At 43.2% G+C, this 19,748-nt stretch overlaps 1 protein-coding gene across 7 annotated transcripts in view; it reads left to right on the forward strand.

The window, feature by feature from the left end:
* Positions 1-19,748, forward strand: part of LOC125881571 (partitioning defective 3 homolog) — a 420,073-nt gene that overhangs the window by 300,504 nt on the left and 99,821 nt on the right. For all 7 annotated transcript variants that reach the window (XM_049564735.1, XM_049564734.1, XM_049564733.1 and 4 more), the window contains one exon: positions 14,496-14,624. In XM_049564735.1, coding sequence (XP_049420692.1) covers positions 14,496-14,624 — 129 coding nt within the window. The remainder of the gene's footprint in view (positions 1-14,495; positions 14,625-19,748) is intronic.

Here is a 19,748-nt window from a genome sequence, read left to right on the forward strand (position 1 = left end):
GAGAATTTTGGATTTGTTTGTACATCGTTCGGGTAAGTCGTCTGGGGGGTTCCATAATGTTTCACAATCTTGAAAATACATCAGCCAGCAAGGGACACATAACACTACCAGGGAATAGCCCCGCCTTTGGTGTTTACGTTGAGAGCCAGGCCAGCACTGCGTGACTGAGAAGCCGAAGGAGAGGAGCAAGAGGCGCTTCACTACTACCCCGGCACTACTGCAGCATAACAAAGTCCCACTCTTTGAGCATAATGCAGGATCATGCATATGCAGCATCACGGGAGACGGAATCCTCGTCGCCAAGGAAGCACAAAAGGGAATCAAAAGGCAACGTGACCGGCGAATTCAAAAAACGAGGGTCAACACTGGGGTAGCCTTTCCCAGGTGGAAAGAGCTGCTGAAGGAGAAGGGTAATGCAATCACAGGCCAGTGATGCAAAGAGAAGGATGAGGTGTGTGAGGTTGAGCCACTTGTCAGTTGTCAAAAGACAAGACGTGATTGGTTTGTTTCGATTTACACCCGCCCCAACAGTCCTACGTTGTAAACACAACCAGCATGGTGAGGAGGGGGTTTGTCAACTCGTGTCGCGTGTGTCTGTGTAGGAGCCTGAATGAATAATCCATGAAGTATCGGATGACATGGTTTCATCAGTGTTATCATAGTTTTTTGGCACACAGCGGCTACAGTTGTTGCAATACGCGTTTGAAACAGCGAGGTGCTAGAGTGCGCTATCCGTTTGAAGGCAATATACGATTTCAACATCAGATGGGAGAAATTCCTACACACTGTGGCTTTAATTAGGGGTTCAACAATACATCGAACTAGATAGGTGTATCGATTCAGTCATAACCTGGTCACTTTACAAGGTAGCTACTGTGTTTTTTATTTTGTATTTTGTACGATGCAGTGTGTTCGTACTGCTTCTATTGTGGTTTCCATATGGATTTACTGTAGTCTACGTTGCACCTGGAATTTTATTCTCATTTATTGCATCTACTTGTTAGGTGTAGGAACACAGATGTAAATTAGTATTTCACTAAATCTGATGCAAAAGTCAAAAAAGTCCTGTGCACACCAAAACAGTCTTAAACAGGTGCGTAGGTGGGGCAAACAATGAATCAAGAAGGGAAACACCTGCACACTGTTTGCACTTGCAGAAAAAGGTTACATTTATTAGACTACAATGTTTCGGTCATGGACCTTCATCAGGTAGCCGAGGTCCATGACCAAAACGTTGTAGTCTAATAAAAATTAATACTTCTCCTTTTTGATTCACTAAATCTGATGCAACCATGTTTTCATTTCTTGTAAATAATTAATGTCATTGCACACTCAAATTAACAGAACTAAACTAATTTCATCTTCATGATACGCCTTTATTTTAAAATTCCCATGGCATGTCTTTGTCACCATTTCCGTCCAAGCACACGTCCCTCGGCCTAGCGACAAGCAGATACGGGCAAGAAAAAGACGATGAGGATATTTACCGATATGGTCTCATATCAAATCATTGCAGACTTTGTGATATCAGCAAATGTTGTATTGATTTCTAAATTATCAATACAGCATGATGAAAGTAGTGATTTACATGCTTATTCTTAAGTTAAACCAAATGGTTGCCAAAGCTTAACCATACTGTAATTTGAGTTTATTTTCCATGACCATGACCTTTCCCTAACCTCGGCCGTATCGTAGCTGCCATGCACACACAGTGCGGAAAGTCAGAATCAAAGAAATCTTGACATTGGGTATTAAAGACATTAAATGTAATCTGGAGTTTCCTGATTTGCCAAACATCAATGCTCTTGTCCTCATCCATGGTAGTATTTGGTGGTTGTTTTTCATCTCCGTCTCATACCAGTGGTATTGTTACATTTCCCATAATCCCCTCTGCTCTCTGAAACAAAGAGGATGTTTCTTCTTTGATCAAAAGGTTTTCCCTCTTGTTTTACCATCTCACTTTCATGTGTGTCAGTGATCTTTTCCAAAAACCTCCTTCCAGTTTCCTTTGTGCTGTAAATTGGTACAGCAGATATCCCTCTCAGTGTGTGCAACACAACATGTAATATGGAAGTGGGCAGAGGCTGCAAAGCATCTTATTGATCTTGCTGTCTCATTTGTGTACAGTAATTGTGCTACGGTTTTATAAATGGCTTTATGAGTTGGAAAGTGCTGCATGCAGCATGTTCGATTTGACATACTTTGTGTTTTTTGTTCTGTATTTTGCTTTGGAGAAGCAGCAGAGGAGTGTTCAGGGTAATTTATTTAACCTGCTGGTGATGTACAGTCCCTCTCCCTGAGAGTCCATGGGCTTCCTACCATCTCGCATCCTTACTTTACTCACAATTACTGTCACTCCCCTCCCTCTTTCTTTCCATATATCCGCCCGTATCCCTCTTCCCTCCTCCTTCCCAGCTGCCCTGGAGATTCATTGTGGCATTGACAGGAAGACCTCTCCCGTCTCCCTCTGAACGCTGGGAGGGATGTATATCACGGATCAGCAGCTCCGCTTGGGCTGGTGTGTGTCCATGCCTGTATTTCAAAGTCTGACGTTTACGAGACAGAAAACCTGCCTCATTTCTCCCCTCGCCTGTCCTTTAGGTGAGCGTCTTGGAAATCGGGTATTTGAGCATCGCAGAACACATCTGTCTCCAGACTCATCAGCATGTAAATTAGTTTGGGAGGATTATCAAAACAGAAACGACTTGAAAAGAGGTCTGATCGTAATTTCCTCTCACCTACTACTGAGTTTAAGTTGTACGAGGTGAAAGCGGCTGTAAATACATCACCAAACCCATCATCAGTGAACGTCTCTGATCCCTCTGAGTCTCTGCACATCAGTGGTATTTTGTACAGCTATTCCAAAAAATTCAGGTTGCCCTTTTTTTCACCTGCAGTGGCACCTCCACACACACAGTCGCGGTTGCCATCATTAAAAGAGCTGAGCAGACTTTGGATGCTGCGTTTGCTGAATGCGGAGTTTTTTTTGTGTGTGTGCATCTGAGGCATGCGGCAGCAGCCGAGCTGAGGATACAGAGAGTGGCAGTGATCAAAATGGCCCATTAGGAATGCAGTGTGCCATACTGTATCTAGGTCACAGCCTGAGCCACCTACTGCAGCTCCTCCACTGAGAAACCACGGCGCTGTCCCCTCCACTGCTCCCCCTCTTCCCTGCTCCTGGAACCCTGCGTGTGAGAGTGTGCGGGCTAGGTTGTTTAAGCATTAGCCGGACGTGTGTGTATGTGTGCATGTGAGCGTGTGTGTTCCTGCTTATGCATGGGTCATGGCTAGCAAAGGCATTTTTGCAACTGATAATGTGTTTGTCTGTTTGTATATAAAGTGAGAGAAAGAGCGCGAGCAGGATGATTGTAAGTGGAACAAATGTCAGCGGTTCAAATGACAAAATATAACTTTGTCTCATCAGAATGCACACACACACACACACACACACACACACACACACACACACACACAAAGCTCACCGCCACACCTGAACTTCCCTCCGAGCTGCTCAAGTGTTTCTATGTAAATTGTCCTTCAGAAACTCCCTCCTCACTGCGCTCATACACTTTAACAAATGGATGTATGAATGTGTTTGGACTGTTTATTTGTGTTGTAATGAGAGGCTTTAATCAGGGGTGTCAGGGATTTGAAACGTTCCTCTGAGCGCGTGCAAAGCACCCCTCCCCTCCTCACACACACACACACCCAGGGAGACACACACTTACACACATAACTCAGTGATTTATGTGAAACATTAAAGGCAATCATGTTGGGCTGGGCCCCGTCCTTTGTATTGCACAGGCTGTTTGAAATATGGAAAGCCAAGCTGTCCCTTGATATACAGGCACACACATATAGATAAACACAAACACACACACACACACACACAGATGCTTGTGTGTACCTTTTGCTTAAATATGAATAATTGGCACTCGGAGCAAACAGATGAATGCTTTTTTTCTCGTCTTGCAAACACAAACCCACACACATGCAAGAACTTTTAGTTGCAGACAGACATTCAGACGCTCCATCCCACACACATACATACACTTATTCAGTTCAACAGTTGCTTTGATACTGATAGTTGTTAGTTTAAAAGCAGAGAACATCCTCAGCCATTCACTGTGATGTAGCTCTGTGTGTGTGTTCATTCTGTCTGGTCTCTGTGGTTAGAGAGAACATTTCTTAATAAGAGCGGATTAACTCGGTTGCCGGAATTTGGAAAATCTACCATACCCTCCTACACACACACACACACACACACACACACACACTTACACATTCACACATAATGGCACAAACAAACACAGTGGAAGTACAATAGGAAATCTGTAGGATGGGATACCACCCAAAAAAAAAGCCCTGCGGCTCTTTGTGGCTGACCATTCTTCACACACATATATATTTATTTCAGTCTTTAAGTCTTTTCTTGTCTTACTCCTCCTCCTACCCTTTAGACAGGAAGACAAATTTTGAAAGAGGAGTGTGACAAGGAGACTGAACAAATGGAAGAAGACCTGACTGACAGATACCTGCAGAAATAACAAAAGATACTAACTGACACGGCAGGAAAAAAGATAAATTTAATACTAAGAAACAACATTCCGAGAGGGCGGCATAGCATCAATTTCCATGCATCTGTATTTCTGCCAGAAAATCTTTATGGTAAACAGCTTGGGACAGGCGATATTGGCTGAGAAAAGGACTGTCATTTAAATACAATGATCCGAGATGGCGTTCAATTCATATACCTGTAAATTGTTTTTGTTTTTCATTATTTTGGCACGACTGTGTAGAGCGTCATTGAGATGGAACATCCTTCAACGTGACGGTGTCCTCTTTGCTCAGCTGAGAGACCCTAAGAGGCGTAGAAGTATCTGGTGAGAATCATTTTTTCCTGCGTCTCGCCCATGGCGCTGTCCCCCTACTGGGGCTAGGCCTGATGTCATGAATAAATGCATGTCATGCCTCTGCGGTGCGGGACACGGCGCTTTCCCACCCGGCATGAACCATTTCGATTCCCATCCTCCCTCCTCCTGTACGTCTCCCCACTGTTTTCACACCATCGCTGAAAGAATTAGGCCCGGCTTCCCTCCAGCCCTGCAGCCAATCAACAGCAGCCCCCCCCCCCTTACCCAGGAGGAAATCGATTGGTTCAGTGTGCGCCAGCCCTTGTCCAATGAGGTGAAAGCGCACACATGTCATATCTCGCTGTGACCTGTAAGAGGCAGAGTCTCTGTAAAAGGCAGGGGAATGTGCAGCTGCATTAAGAGTTGTATTGTAATGGAGACACATTCCATATCATGAACCCCAAGATGGTGTGAAGCCAAAGGGGTGCCAGTTTATCTCGCACACTCATTGATGAATCTCAGGTTGCAGCCTTCCTCCATAGACTCTCAGGGAAAACACTCTTCTGAGGATGCATCAAATTGTAGATTCTAGTTTAAAAGAGGTCTGGCTGAGCAGTGGAAAGCGCTGACTGACATTACAGGTTGCGGATAATGAGTTCCGCGGGGAGGAAGATAATCGGCTGGCGGTGGCTGGAGGCTGGATGAACGACGGGAGAACATCCTCCCATACCTCTCTGGGGTTGGTGTCCCTGGAAACCAGTGGTGGGGACATTACGCCGAGGCCACTCGACGATAACGAATGCCCCTTTAATGCCTGTTAACGATCGGCGGGTCACAGTGTGATTCCTGGGTAAGGGAGGGAAAAAAACACCTCTCTCTCCCTTTTTCTTTCTCTGACTGTCTTATTGGATTTTTTTACAAGGCATCTGGTTGTCTCACCCCAGGTAGAGAGTGTTTACTCACCACTGCTGCAACAACACTTAGCTAGTGACGAGGACAGACAAATCCGACAGCCTCGCCCTCCTAACAAGGCACTATTAAAATTACATGCCACTGTCAGGGTTTTGCCCTAGGTGAGGCACTGTGTAGAAATCATGCACTGCCCCATATTGACATGCCCTTGCATTGGGCAGGGATGGAAGAAGACAGAAAAAGAGGAATGTTTGTTTGTCTGCGAGTGTGTGTGCCAGTGTTAACTTTCTGCTGTATACTTTTGCCATCAATAAGATGATAATAACGTCTCTTGATTTTTCTCTCAGAGAAAAAAACATATTTTTTATGGTGCTTTATAGATTATCACCATGAAATGCAGTGGGTGGAGGCATAGTTATTTATTTTCTTCCTGCCTGTGACAAATACAGTTTTGGGGGGATGGGGGCTCAGACACCACATCAGACGTCTGTGGGGGACTTCGCCCTGGGAGATTTGGATTAACTTTCAGGTTGGCCGAGCAGAAACCATAATGATTCTCTCTGTCTGCCCTTGAAATTATCTTCTCATCACTTACTCAAATTGATAGATGCAGTCACTTTTTTCTTTCTGGCTCACCTGTTCCATTTGCAGATTTGACTAATGCCAAAAGATTTAACACCTCGCATGTGAGGTGGAACCAGCTGGTCCATCACATCCCTGCGTTCGCTGTGAAAAAGCCTCACATTTTAGAAGGAGGAATAGACAGCTATTTCTGCTGTCCTCTCTCCCTCAGTCAGCACACTTCCTGTGAGCAAACCACAAATTCCCCACAGAAGATGTCAAAACAGATCAGCTCCTCTCAAATCTACTCCTCAGATTAAATGATTGTAACAATCAAACTGGCTTTGAGGCTTTGCATAATTTACTTTTCTTCCCTCTTTGGAAATTCTGTCTTTGACTTTTTACTCCTCTGTTGTGCTGCAGCCTTGAAGTATTATTACCCTGCAAATCGATAAAGATGATGTATGAGGCATCCACTGCTAGTGGTATGAACCCTTCTGTTTTCTGTGATATATGGGGATGTATCACATTGAATGGAGTGCCTATTTACTGACTTCTTAAATAGTAAAAGCAGACAAATACAACAAAGCCAGTTGCTCAGTAATATGCCAAATGTGCAACAGTATTTGAAGACATTTGATTTTGTAGATGCTGTCGGCAGAAGTCGGGACACTTTGATTGAACGCTTCAATTTTACTCAATGTTTCATTACGTCCATGGCAGTCGTAATCTTAACAAAGCATATATTATATATGATTGACGCATGTTACATGGCATATCACTCAAATGAGGTTTGATGGCCAATCAGACATTAACGGTGATGAATAGCATGAAGCAGCTCAAGCTCTACACATGGCCTAAAGCTTATAAATATTCCCTACATCCATCTGGATTCTGCGTGCATGTCACTGTCCCACTGATCAGATCTGCATCTCAGCTGTTGTGTTTGCGTGCACGTAATCTTAACTGAACGTCCCTCTACCCAGGCCAGGTGGTTTTGCGATCTGCATCTCTCCTCACCATCGTTTTTTGTCTTTTGACGGCCCCCCCTGCATTTGTGTATTCATCACTCTAACGTGCTGCTCGCCACAGTGAGATAGATGCTTAGGAACGGATCATTAAACAGAGCTTCGGTCTGATGGACTGAAGCAGAAAAATAAGATCAGGGCTTTATGAGGATGTAAATGGCATATCATTGTTTACCTGGCTTTAATGGAGATGTAAGGTCCAGCTGTTGCTCGTACAGTGACCATCACGTCATTTTAAAGAGCTATTTGACAGAATGATGGAAATTTAAAGGTCTACTTTCATTATTTAGAGGAAAAACTAGTAACTGAAGGTTTGAGTGAAGATTATTGTGTTGCTCTACTGTTCCCAAGGTCAATAATCAATGCAAATGTTCATTTCTAATTGCTGTTTACTTAAAAAATGAAGAAAAACATGTTAAAAGGGAGCTCTGGTACTTATCAACCTGAACCCTGTTGTTCCATGTTTTTGTATCTAAGTGACTCATTGAAACAACAATTTCTAAAACTGGTCCAGTATTGAGCGAGAGTGCTGCAGGCAGCAGCGGCGAAATATGCTGCAGTGTAACCACTTGTGCTCCTTCAGTTTACACTATGCCCACTAAAAGTGCTTGTTTTGCCACTAATGCCAAACACACACCAAGCAGCAGCGATGTTCAGCTTGCCACAGTGATTACATTGCTCTGAGGCCGGGAGGTGTGTTCATGTGATTCAGATGGGGAGACACTCCTTGTAACATTGGTCAACGTGTCACAGGGGTTTGTTTACTGATTGGTTGCAGGTATTCTCTGGCCACAAGTTCAAGTCAGCTTAACTTTGGCTGCACAGAATCAAACAGCTTCAACACAGTGCAGCCCCTGCAGTTTTTCAGCATAACAGGCTCATATTGTTATTATCAATGTCCTATAACATTATGGAAAGGATCCTATAGAGGAATGAAATATTTTACATAACTTTCTGCTTGTTCCAGTCTCTCATGTGACCAATTCTCGCCAACGAGATGTCTCGTTTTGATATCTCCAAGAGAGGTGACTTGTTACACGAAGAAAAAGGTAAAAACACAAGTGAGAGTTGAACAGAGGTGTACCGCTAATCATTAGTTGTGTTGGAGTACAGACAGCAATGTTCATTCTTATCTAAGGGCCTGTTTATACGGTTCCATATATTTCTGAAAACGGGTATTTATCTTTGTGTTTGCACCCATCATTTACACGTAACCAGCGTTTTTCTCGGCGAAAACACAGATTTTCAAAAACGGCTTCCAAAGTGAAAGTTTTTGGAAAATATTCGTTTCTATGGAGACGTGTAAACAAGATAGACGGAGATTTTGGAAAACGATGACATTGCAACCCATTAGGCGCCCGGGAATCACAACAACAATGGCAGATATGCTGGGTTGTTAACGTTTTGTTAGCACTTTTGTGACTACTTACAAGCTTACTTATGAACTTAGCACTTCTGCGTCAACATCACCGCTACATCGGCGCACAAAGACATCTGCTGTGCCCAATATTAGCAAGTGCATAGCAGCTAACTATGCTACATAAGGTTAAAATGTAGTTTATCATTGTTTTTATCACTAGCAAGAAGAGGAAAACAAATCACTGTGCGTGTGCAGTGTTTTTGCATTTTCATGTAAACGGATTATGTTTTCACAACTGATTGTGTTGACCCGGAATTGTTTTTATTCGGGATAAATAAAAATCCATTTTTATTTGTATCGGTATCCGTGTAAACAAGGCCTAAAGGTTTTTCAATATCATGGCTGAATTTTTAGCTGATTTTGACAAAAACTCTGTGAGATTCCAGAACGAGGCTTCTCCTTTAGTAAGAATTGGACTTAAAATGAACTTTAGAAGCAAAAGGCATGGATAAAGTGTAATTTCTCTTTATGGATCATTCTGTAATGTTGTACGACACTCATAATAACAATTTGAGCCTGTCAGTGGCAAAAACAAGCACTTTCAATGGATGTAAATTGACGGGGCACACCTGCTATAGGGGTGACATTACAGCCACTCTTGTTAAATATTGGACCAGTTTTAAAAATGTCGTTATCACAAGTCATTTAAAGCCAAAATCATAGGAAAATAGAGTCCAGGTTGAAAAATACCAGAGTTATCCTTCAGATAATGTCATCAAGATTCCATCAAGGTTGTAATTACACAGCAGTGCAGCCACATTGCTCACAAACTGGTCAGACTTTTGGGCCCAAATAAGTTCTCTTTCCCAGACAGCAAGGTATACTGTAGTTACTCCATTGTCATTCTACCCATGAGTTGTGGCTGCCAATCAATATCTTATTATCAAGCCTCATCAACCTCACTCTCAATACAACTATCCCGATGCCAGCCCCAATTAATGCCAAGGTGCCAATACTGACTCAAGAGTTTTACAGAAACAGCCGAGTTTCTCCCTCCAACCCCAACACTGATTTACTCCAAGTCATTACTGTTCTTTATTGGATTCTCTTCGTTTCTCAAATGAGACACTTATCATCCAGAGACAGGTGTAAAAGTCAATACAGTTTGCAGTTTTTGTACACACACATGACACCAGAGATTTCTGTATTTTCCTGCTGAGAAAATGTTGAGTGTAGAAATATTACACTGGGGTTTGTGCGTCAGTGGAGGTTTGGTTGCTAATCCTGTGTTCCACCACGGTCCCCACTGGCAGGACTCGGGCTGTTCAAGTGAAGGGCAGAGCCATGTTGCGAACCAGCAAGTGTCCCGATAGCCTTCTAATAGCTCTGGTAGTATCGTCCCTTTCCTCCGCCTCCGCTTTGATGTGGGCCCTCCTTCTCAGGCCACCGGCGATGGGGGACTAGCCTTTCATATGGGAGCTGCTGCACGCCCAGGGTTCTGCTCAGTCTAATCCGCCAATATGTTTCACTATGACAAATCCTTTACTGTACTGATGTTGATCCAGAAGAAGAAGAAAAAAAAAGTTGAGGGCAGAAGTTTGTCTCCCCTAAGGTTATTTTATGTTTTTTTAAGGAGGGTCGAAGCAAGAAGAGACTGAGAAAAAAACTGGAAGAGGTAAAGAGGAAGGTGAATTTTCCTGAGGAAGTTAATGAAAGTCCTTGAAGTGAGGCGAGGGAAGCTGTCACCTGCCCTGGTGATAGATAGCAGCCTCACTATTATTAGCATTCCCAGCCCCAGCCTGGAGTTTTATGCCTTACTAGAGCCATTTGTTGATTAATTAATCAGGTAATGTATGCTATCTGTGCTACTGAAGCACCCCCATATCGCTCCTGTGGCCTCTCCTGGGCTCTCTGCGCAACCACAGACCAGAATCTCCCACCAGACCACAGCACATTCAAAAATTACTGCTCTAAACCAGCTGCTACCAAAGAGAAACCATTTGCACAAAGGTCCCGGCTGCTTTTAATGTAAAGTAGAATAATAAACATCCGTGAGGGAAACAGTCTCCCATTTCATGAATATATTCCCTTCCACCGGCCCAAAGTCAACCTTGTCTGATGTAATTTTTTCAGCTTTTGGAGAAAGTTTTCAAACTGTCAAAGCTATGAGGAAGGTAAAAATAAACTGGCATTGTAGCACAGTGGAGCTGCGGGACTGCAGAGCTTAATGCTTCCTCCTGTTCCTCTGTCTGAAATTGAACAGGACTGCTCAAACAAAGCCCATGTGGAACATCGTAATCAATGTCTGTTTGTACAATGCAAGAACATCCAGTTAGGTTATATAATATAAACAGTCAATAAAAATCCAGTCCTCTTCTGTTATTGTATTTATTGAATTTCTTCCCACGTATCATGTGCCTGCATGTCAGTGTACTCGCTGTTATTGTCCTGTCTTTGCAATCATCAAATTTGTTCATATAAGTGGCTCCGTTTCCACCAACGTGTCAGAAGGTTTGCAGTACTTACATTTACAGAGTTGAGTTTGAGTTTTTACATTCTAAAACTAGAAGCATAAGAGAGCAGTGCAAGAACAGCATAAAACAAAACAAATAGTTAGCACAGTAGTCTGGAATAAAGAATGTACAAATCTAGTAATTCAGCATTTAAACAGGTTTCTTTTTCAGCATTTCAGTTCATGTCAGAGGTTTGCTTTTCCCAATTTCTATCAAAACCTGTTCAGTTTTCTTTTTGCAAGCAGTACTTTGCCCAGTCCTTTCCATATCTAATCTTTTCAACTTTCCCAAGGTACTTTACAGAGCAATTGTTAAGAACTGCAGCTTTTATATTGTCTCAAAAAAACATAATTTTTGTGCAGCCTTGGTAAGATTTGCCTTCTGGTCACTTCCTCCAACACGTGTTGAGTGGATAGCTGTGTGTGTTTAATTTGGCATGTATGAAGTAAGTCCTTCCATCAGAACTCTTTCCAGCCCTGTCAGCCCTGTGCATTTGGTGGGTGGCGGGTCCTAATTTCAGACCTTGAACGTACAATGTTCAGGGTCTGAAATGCAGGTAAACAGATGGTAGTGGCATGTTGAATCTTCAGGCCATGATCTGACACTTTAGCAGAAAGAGACAACGCACAAAAGAAAGTCAGGTTTTAGTGAGGTCAGCATATGATTGCAAGAAAACACAGAATAGTTTTTCTGTTTCTGTGTTATCCCAGACTAAATATTGTCTGTATGAATTGAAATATAATGATGGTATATTTTTGAACATAGGCCATCACACTCATGTATGCCCAGACATGTGTACTGTACAGTACCCTCCCACCACCAAAAACTAGGGCTCACTCGAAAACCAGTTGAACAGTGGAATTTAACATGCATATAATATTTTGTTTTCATAAATTTTTTCGACCGTTGAATGACAGCAGTCTTTACATTAAATGATACCTAACTAATCTAAATGTCATTCTTTCATCTAGCACATAATTTAAAAAATATCAGATAAAATGTGTGAGTTGCCGACAAAAAAAAAAATTGTACCGTATTTCCTTTGAGATTTTAATATTTAGCTCCGACTCCCATTTGATAAAAATAGCATGTGCTAAGAATAGAGTGTACAAAGTAATGAACGTAGCCCCCGTAAAGTCACACATTGGTTTGCTGACTCCAATTTGAAGCCTCAAGTGCAGCATTTTGACCGTTGCCATCTTGAATTTTTTGGAGCCAGAAGTGATGAGATTTGGATGAGAGGGTGGAGCTTATCCTAACGCTAGCTGCTAGCTTGGTTAGCTCTGTGCATTTACAGCTGTGTTAAACTGTTATAATGCTAATGCTAATTTTTGCTAGTGAAAAACTGTTTTAAACCCGTTTTAAACACTTCTTTCGATGACCAAAATATTACAGTTAACTTTCATGAACTGAAAAAAACTGAAATAGCACTAGCTGGGCCTATATTATGAAAATCTGGGGTTAAACCATGGATACTTTGCCTAACCAATGTTGTCGATATGGTTGCGACTTGTTGTCAGACTGCACCCACCTGTCACTCAAAGCAGCCACGCCCTTAATAATGAATAACTTTAAGCCTTAATAAAACATAAATGGGTGAGTTATATAATAATTCACCCCCTGTACAGTTGTCAAGACGGCAGAAATTAGCAATAGAGACCAAAACAGTTTTTTGTACCAGGCTGTAAACATGTTTATTTCTGCTTTAAAGCTGGGAATTTTAACATAGAGGTCTATGGGGGTTGTTCTTGGAGCCAGCCACAAATGGCCATTCTGGAACTGCAATTTTTGACACTTTCTCGTTGGCTTCATTTTTCAGCCCAGGAGGTTGCTGCATAGTCCTGAGCCTCCTCTGCTTCCTCCTGAAAGGCATGCTTCAAGGCTGAGATGATCCTACTGTGGTGACCAGTCCTCACCTTTTTAAAAGAAATCGCTCAATTGTAATTATCTAAAGAACCCTTTTAATCTTTAACCATGGTATTCAAATTGTTGCATTATTTAATATACATATTTAATTAGGTGTTTCATGCCCATAAATATTGAGAAAGACACAGTGGGGTCAAAGTCGACACAGTACCACTGTATCCACTACATGTGGTGTACAGATGTGCTTCAATCTTTTATGTGTAAAATGAGCATCATGTGCACTTCCTGGATATCTGTCTGTAATACTTCCTTTTTCTGTATCCTGCCGTTTTGCACTTCCTCCACAGCTGGTACCATTGTGGAGGAGCAGGAAATGACATCATACTTTCACGATATTGCCTTTCCTGCTCCGTCTCATCTGAGAATTGATCCTTTATCTCTAAATTCTGCACACATGTATAAAGTTGACAGCTGTTCTTAGTGTTTCCGCAAGCACATTGTTGTGAGTAATAAAAGTCTCAGCCAGTGGAGTCACGTAATAGAGTTGTCCATGTATTATGTGTGTGTTTGTGAGTGTGCAGCCCTGTAAATGTACTGTACTCCCTGTCAGCCGCATGCCTCCTCTCTCTTTTTTTCTTCCCCCATCATTTTCTCACACCCCTCAGTCAGCCAGAGTCTCCAGTCATTTATTCACCCAGCACCAAGCTCGGCCGACCTGAGGAATTTACGATCACTGGCTTGGCTTATTCTCACCTCGCTGTAAAGCTTTAACGGATTTACCGCCACCGGTGTGTCACTCCCGTCATTAAAATGTAAAAGTTTGCGACGCTGCCTAGAAAGTTACAAATGATGCCAGCGAGCTCGGCCGTTCCCTCCACTTACAGTTTGCAGGTAGTTTGTTCCCTCCTCGCTCAAAACTGAATCATGAGCTGTCACTGCTGCCATCACTCTAAGTAAACTCTACAGCTCAGGGAGGAAACAGGGAGCTCATCCTCTCCTCTAAAAAGGGTTTTTTTTCCTCCACTTTTCAGACTTACTCTTAACACCGCACACTGAATCTTTTCTGCTGTCCTGAATGGAGACTTGGCAGGGAGGGAATTCACTGCGTCGAGTTATCTTTTGATACGGCATGATGCATTTTGATTGCATTTATATGAAAAAGGCCAAGTTATTCTTTCAATAACGAATGTGTGCCCGGAGAGACTCGTCCTGCGCTGTCTCCCCAGCAAAGCCCGACCTGAAGATTTTGACAGTTTGACACTTTAATTTCCTACTGAGTATTTCACCTGAATTTCCCGGACAAAGAAGAGACATGCTGCTGGATGAAAAAAAAAAATGTCCATTGGAAATTATTAAAGTCTGGGCCTCAATTAAATCCTCTCTGCCCTTCTCTTTTACTCAGGTTTGGAAAGCACCGCAGGGATGAGCGGCCAGGAGACAGGATGGAGAGGAAGGGCTCCAGTAAATCTAAAGCTGAGGACACACAGGCGTCAGAGGAGGAGACCCTGCGGATGAGGCTGGAACAAGAGAGGTGAGTGCCCAGACAGAGCCTTGGCTCACTAAAAGCCTAAACAATTAAGTCCCAGCTGAACAAAGTAAAAAAAAAAAAAAAAAAAAACACTGCTGACCATAAAATTAGCAAACTACCTAATTAGCAAAATGGCGGAACGAGGTAGGGAAATTCTGGGAAAGTACTCAGATGTCAATTTGTGAAATGTCCCTTTCTTTTATATCAGTACATTAAATAGATCATTTATGGATTGTTGGTGCCTCCGCCATTCAGAGGCGCTGACCTCTTAATGGTGCTCGTAGGCCCCTGTGGATTTGGCGTGATTGAATGGTGCTCATTATAATGGCGAAATCGATGTAGCTCTGCATTCGTCTTCTCCCGCAGCTCGCCCAGGTTGTTAATCGCTCAAGAATGCACTGTTCCTTTTAACCCGCCCCTCTTGGCTCTGTGTCCTCTGGTGTTTGTGGACATCAGGAGCATCCAGAAGAATAAGGCGAGGCACTGGTTCTGCCGCCTGTGCCTCATCCCTCACAGACAAGCCCCATTTAATTCTGTCTAGCGGGAAAGACAATATTGGTGGCAGGGTGAATGAAAAGACAGCTTGCTGCCTCCATTGTTCTCCACCAGCCAAATGAACTCAGCAATCAAAGTGCCGTCGGTAATGACAGCTAATTGAATAGAAACAATAGGGCTTGATACCGCTCCCTCTTACGGCGAAAGGAGAGAAGGATGGATGGCTGTCGAAAATGCACAGTGCCACAAACACACACACACACACACACACAAACACACACAAAGGCCCTCTTCCTCGCTGAATGGAACATCTGGAGGCCTTGCTCAAAAAGCTGTAGCACATTTCTTTTTGGTATTCAGCTTTGACTTGCAGTGATGGTCCTCTCCACTGAGAGTGCGAACACCTCTGGCCGAGGGCCCAACACATTTCCCTCAGTGCACCCTGGAGACCGGTGGGCCTGGCTCTCCATCCAGATCTGTCCCCTTTGAGAAGCTCCCAAACGACTGTCACGCTAAGCAGCAGAATCAACACAGACACACAGCAGGCATGAGATATGTAGAGTACATGCCCTCACAGCCCTCCCCTCCCCACAAAACACATACACACTATTTAAATCCCACTTCTTTTCTTTTACCGCTGTCACCCAATTTCTTTGTCTGCTACTTTGTCTTGCAGCACGTTCTCATTCCCTGTCTTGTTTGTGTCCGTTCTGCATGTGTGAGCTCCGGTCCCGGCTCCCCGTGCAGGAGGGCAACCTAATTCTTTCCTTTTGTACCTGTTCCCAAATCCCATCACTCAGCCATGCCAGGATTGTCCCTCGGTTAATGGAAAGGGAATCCTGAGGGAAATCGCAGTGGGGTAATAATAAACCAACCTGCCATGAAGACAAGTCGATATTCAAAGCATTAGGGTTCAGCAGGACGACAGCTCAGAAATCCATTACTTCTTGTATTTTTTGGTAGCACTACTGCATTACACTCCCAAGGTGCTACATTTGATTGTCTTAGCTCTCTGCTTAAGGCCCACGCTCTGATTGATTACAACGCTGCCACTGAGACAGGACCATTTCAGAGCGCCTTTATGAAATTATGGATCGGACCGTAACAGGTTTCCGACGCTGGCAATCGTCAGCCAGCCCCGTGTGTCAGCACGACCCCGGGATGGGCCGCAGCCAAACTCCCGGCTCAGCTGACATTAGCGATCATTAATTCAAGCAGACGGTTTTGACAGGGGCTTTTAGTGATTCAAAATAGGAGTCAGGGAAGAGGTGAGACAGATTAATTCATAAAACCTGCCCTTTTTAGCCTGCAATAAGGCAGCTACGGTTATATATTTAAAACTCTGACCTTGATATGATTCACGCAATTTATGGTTTGGCCCGCGGTCCTTGCAGGCACAACCCGTTTATTTGAGTCAAAATGTTCTCCTCCGTAGATATCTTGTCAGCCAGTTATGGATGGGAGATGACGGAGAGGGGAGTTCATAAAACTTTGACTTAATTTCTGGAGCGGAGTGTCTCCACTTGATGAGGAGCGGTTATTAGCAGCATTTGTTTTGCAAAAATCTGGTAGATTTTAAACAGTTTCTGTGATTGACTGTTTTATGTCCCATCAAGGCGACATTAGAACCTGTGGTTAGGCCGATCTAAATCTTTGTTGAGCCCAGCTGCGGCAGCCATCACTCTTTTCTCTCTATGCCTGTGGACAGCACCCAAGACACCCCTATCTGATTGGCTCATGTTGAGAGGACTGTGGAGACAACAAGCTCTCTGATTGGACCTTGGGTGGGTTGGAGAGCAGCCGTTCCTGCTATGGCCCTCATTCATGCAAGGCCATGGGGGAGAAGAGAGAGAAAGAAAGAAACACAGGGCGGGTGGCGTTGGTGGAGCTTCTATCAGTCTCTGACTTATCTCACCACATGCTAGCCCTGAAACTCTATTTTCCCGGCCAAAGAGGGAAGCACACAAAGACAACCTGACAATGTTCCTTCTTCATTTTCCGCCTGAACTGAACTCGCTTCTCTCTGTCTTTCTCTATGGCAGCTGATTATGATGTCCATTCTCTCTTATCTGCTCGGCTCCGGTTGGCTTCTAATCAGCGGCCAGCACTCCACCGCCACTCTCTTTGTACCCGCTCCCCAGACCACAGCAGAGCACATCACTGCTTTTTTATCCTCGACAGTGGTCTGCTTCCTCTTGTTTGTTGTTTGATTTCCTGCTGACTCTGGACAAACAAAAACCTGACCACTGATTCTGGAGTGGGTCAGTCAGCACAATTCACTCTGAAAAACAGCAAACCTGGATTAGGCGTGAGAATTTAAAAGAATACTTCACCCCCAAATGATCTCATATATCAAGTACTCACCCCATGTTACGCTGCATTTGGGAAGAAAACTTTGTCATGGTAGGGGTCCACATTTAACAACAGTAAAACTATATCAAAACATCTGTTTCAGTCAGTATAAGCCAAATCTCATGTATCCAGTCATATGTTCAGTAGTTGCCAAACACATGCATTTTTGCGAAGATGTTAATGTTTATAATTTTTCCGCATAAACAGGGCAGACCTTGCAGGAGAATGTTAATGCATAAGTGTTCTAAATCGTAATGTTTTAATGAAAATGCATGTCAGGCAAGACCACTTTAGTCAAAGAAAAATGTATTTCCATTTGCAGTATTATATTTGGCGGTATGGCTCTGTTCTGGGGCCTCCCTGCCCTTCTATGCGCCTACAGAGCAGCAGCAAAGACCCCCCCCAAAACAGAACAGAGCAGCATCAAAGACAAACAGAAATGACATGGATAAGTCAGACACAGCATGAAAAGGAGGAGCTGGGGTGGAGGCAGGTTGCAAAGCAGCTTGCAGAGGAAGCAGCAACAGTAGGCAGGCCAGAGCAGTTTAAATAGGGCGCCCTGAATGAGATTCACCAATTGGTTGCATAGAAAGGGATCACGTGATCTATCAGCTGACTCCCTTCCATCAATCAGCTGCTCCATCAGCTGATGTAGCTGGGATGTGAGCTGAGCTTGACATCGAGTCCTGCCTGAACTAACGCTATGGTCAATTAGTTTGGCAAGTACTGAGTGTACAACTGTATAAATGAGACTCTAATTACACGGCACGAGTTGTGTGAGAGTTTGTAAACAGATGTAGTTTTGGTGTTGCTAAAAGTCGTCTCCTGTGAGTTAAATCCATCTAAATTTTCGTTTTCTTCACAAATTCAGCGTAACAAGATGAGTAATTGATACACAAATTATCCTTTGGTGGGTGAAGTATTCCTGTAACAAGAGATAGGGTCTTCTCTTATACCATGCTCAGGGTAAACTGAATCGCTATAAGGCAGATCGTTCCCTTTCTGTTTTTTCGTCACAGTGATTGTGGTGCCAATGTTATCATTCCACTTTGTCAAACCACCTCATTATTTCAGTATCCTATTTGAGTCTCATTTGCATAGTGAGTTCAAAGGAAGCTCCAACTAGCTGATTGGGAAGTGTGATTACATTTGTAATTATATTGATACCTACAGCAAGTTAATGCGATTGTTAACACTGTGAATTAACACCACGAAACTTGGACAATTATCTCCGTGATTGCATTATGCTGTTATGGGCCAAGTGTCAGCGCAAAGAGGTTTGCGATTCTGCACAGACAGCTGCACGCAGAGTCATTTACTGCACTTTGATTAGATTCAGATACATTCTGCCCTCCATCTGCACTTCAGAACAATAGAACATGTTTTGGTGAGGGGGGTATTGAAAAGAAAAATCTATTCAAGGCTGCTGGATGAGAAAGTAAGAGAGCAAATACATTCTGTTTCATCCACCATGGTAACAATGCATATTGAAGAGGCAGGCTTTCAAAGCTTCTAAGTGTGTTGACTTCAAAATGAGTGTCTCAAAGTACAGACAGCCCCCCCACTCCCCTCTCCTCTTCTTCTCCGTCTCCCCCCTGCCTCCCTTGGGTAGATTACACATTGACAAACATATGGAGAAGGAGTCTGCTGGCTTTGTTGGTCCAAAAACAACAGCCCTGTTGGATAAACAACGAGATTTATTCAGTGTAGTGATGAACGACTTGAGGTGAGCTGACATGTTGCTACCAGTTCACACCAGCCTCTCATTCTATCAACATGATGTGTTAAAATAATTACTTGATGTGACAGTCGTCTGCTTTCACATTCATGCACTGAAATGAAGCTTTAGCAACGATAACATTTCAAATTCTGTTTCAGTTGATGTTAGGGTATTCACCCTCAATTTAGTGACAAGGAATGACGAGAAAAACAACAGGGAGAACCAAAAAAGTTGAAAGGCAGGATGTTAAAGAGGGAATAATGTCATCTGGCTGACAGATAATTTTCCTGAAGACACGGTCATTCAGTGGATTAGGGGTTGAACTTTAACTGCCCTGAAAAACTGAGCATTAGACCGTCTAGACTGTCTTCTAGCCAGGAGGAAATGCCTTTCCACTGCACTGTTATGAAGAACAAGCAAGTAGGCATTGTATTTAATTTAAAGGTACATGTGAGGTCAATTCTGCTTCTAGGAATATAGAGTAAAGCACAGGCAACACAGAGGAACAAAAGAAACTGAGCAATTACTGATGAAATGTTGGAATTATCTTCTTTTCTGTC

The sequence above is a fragment of the Epinephelus fuscoguttatus genome, linkage group LG21 (genome assembly GCF_011397635.1).
Source record: "Epinephelus fuscoguttatus linkage group LG21, E.fuscoguttatus.final_Chr_v1".
Classification (NCBI taxonomy): domain Eukaryota; kingdom Metazoa; phylum Chordata; class Actinopteri; order Perciformes; family Serranidae; genus Epinephelus; species Epinephelus fuscoguttatus.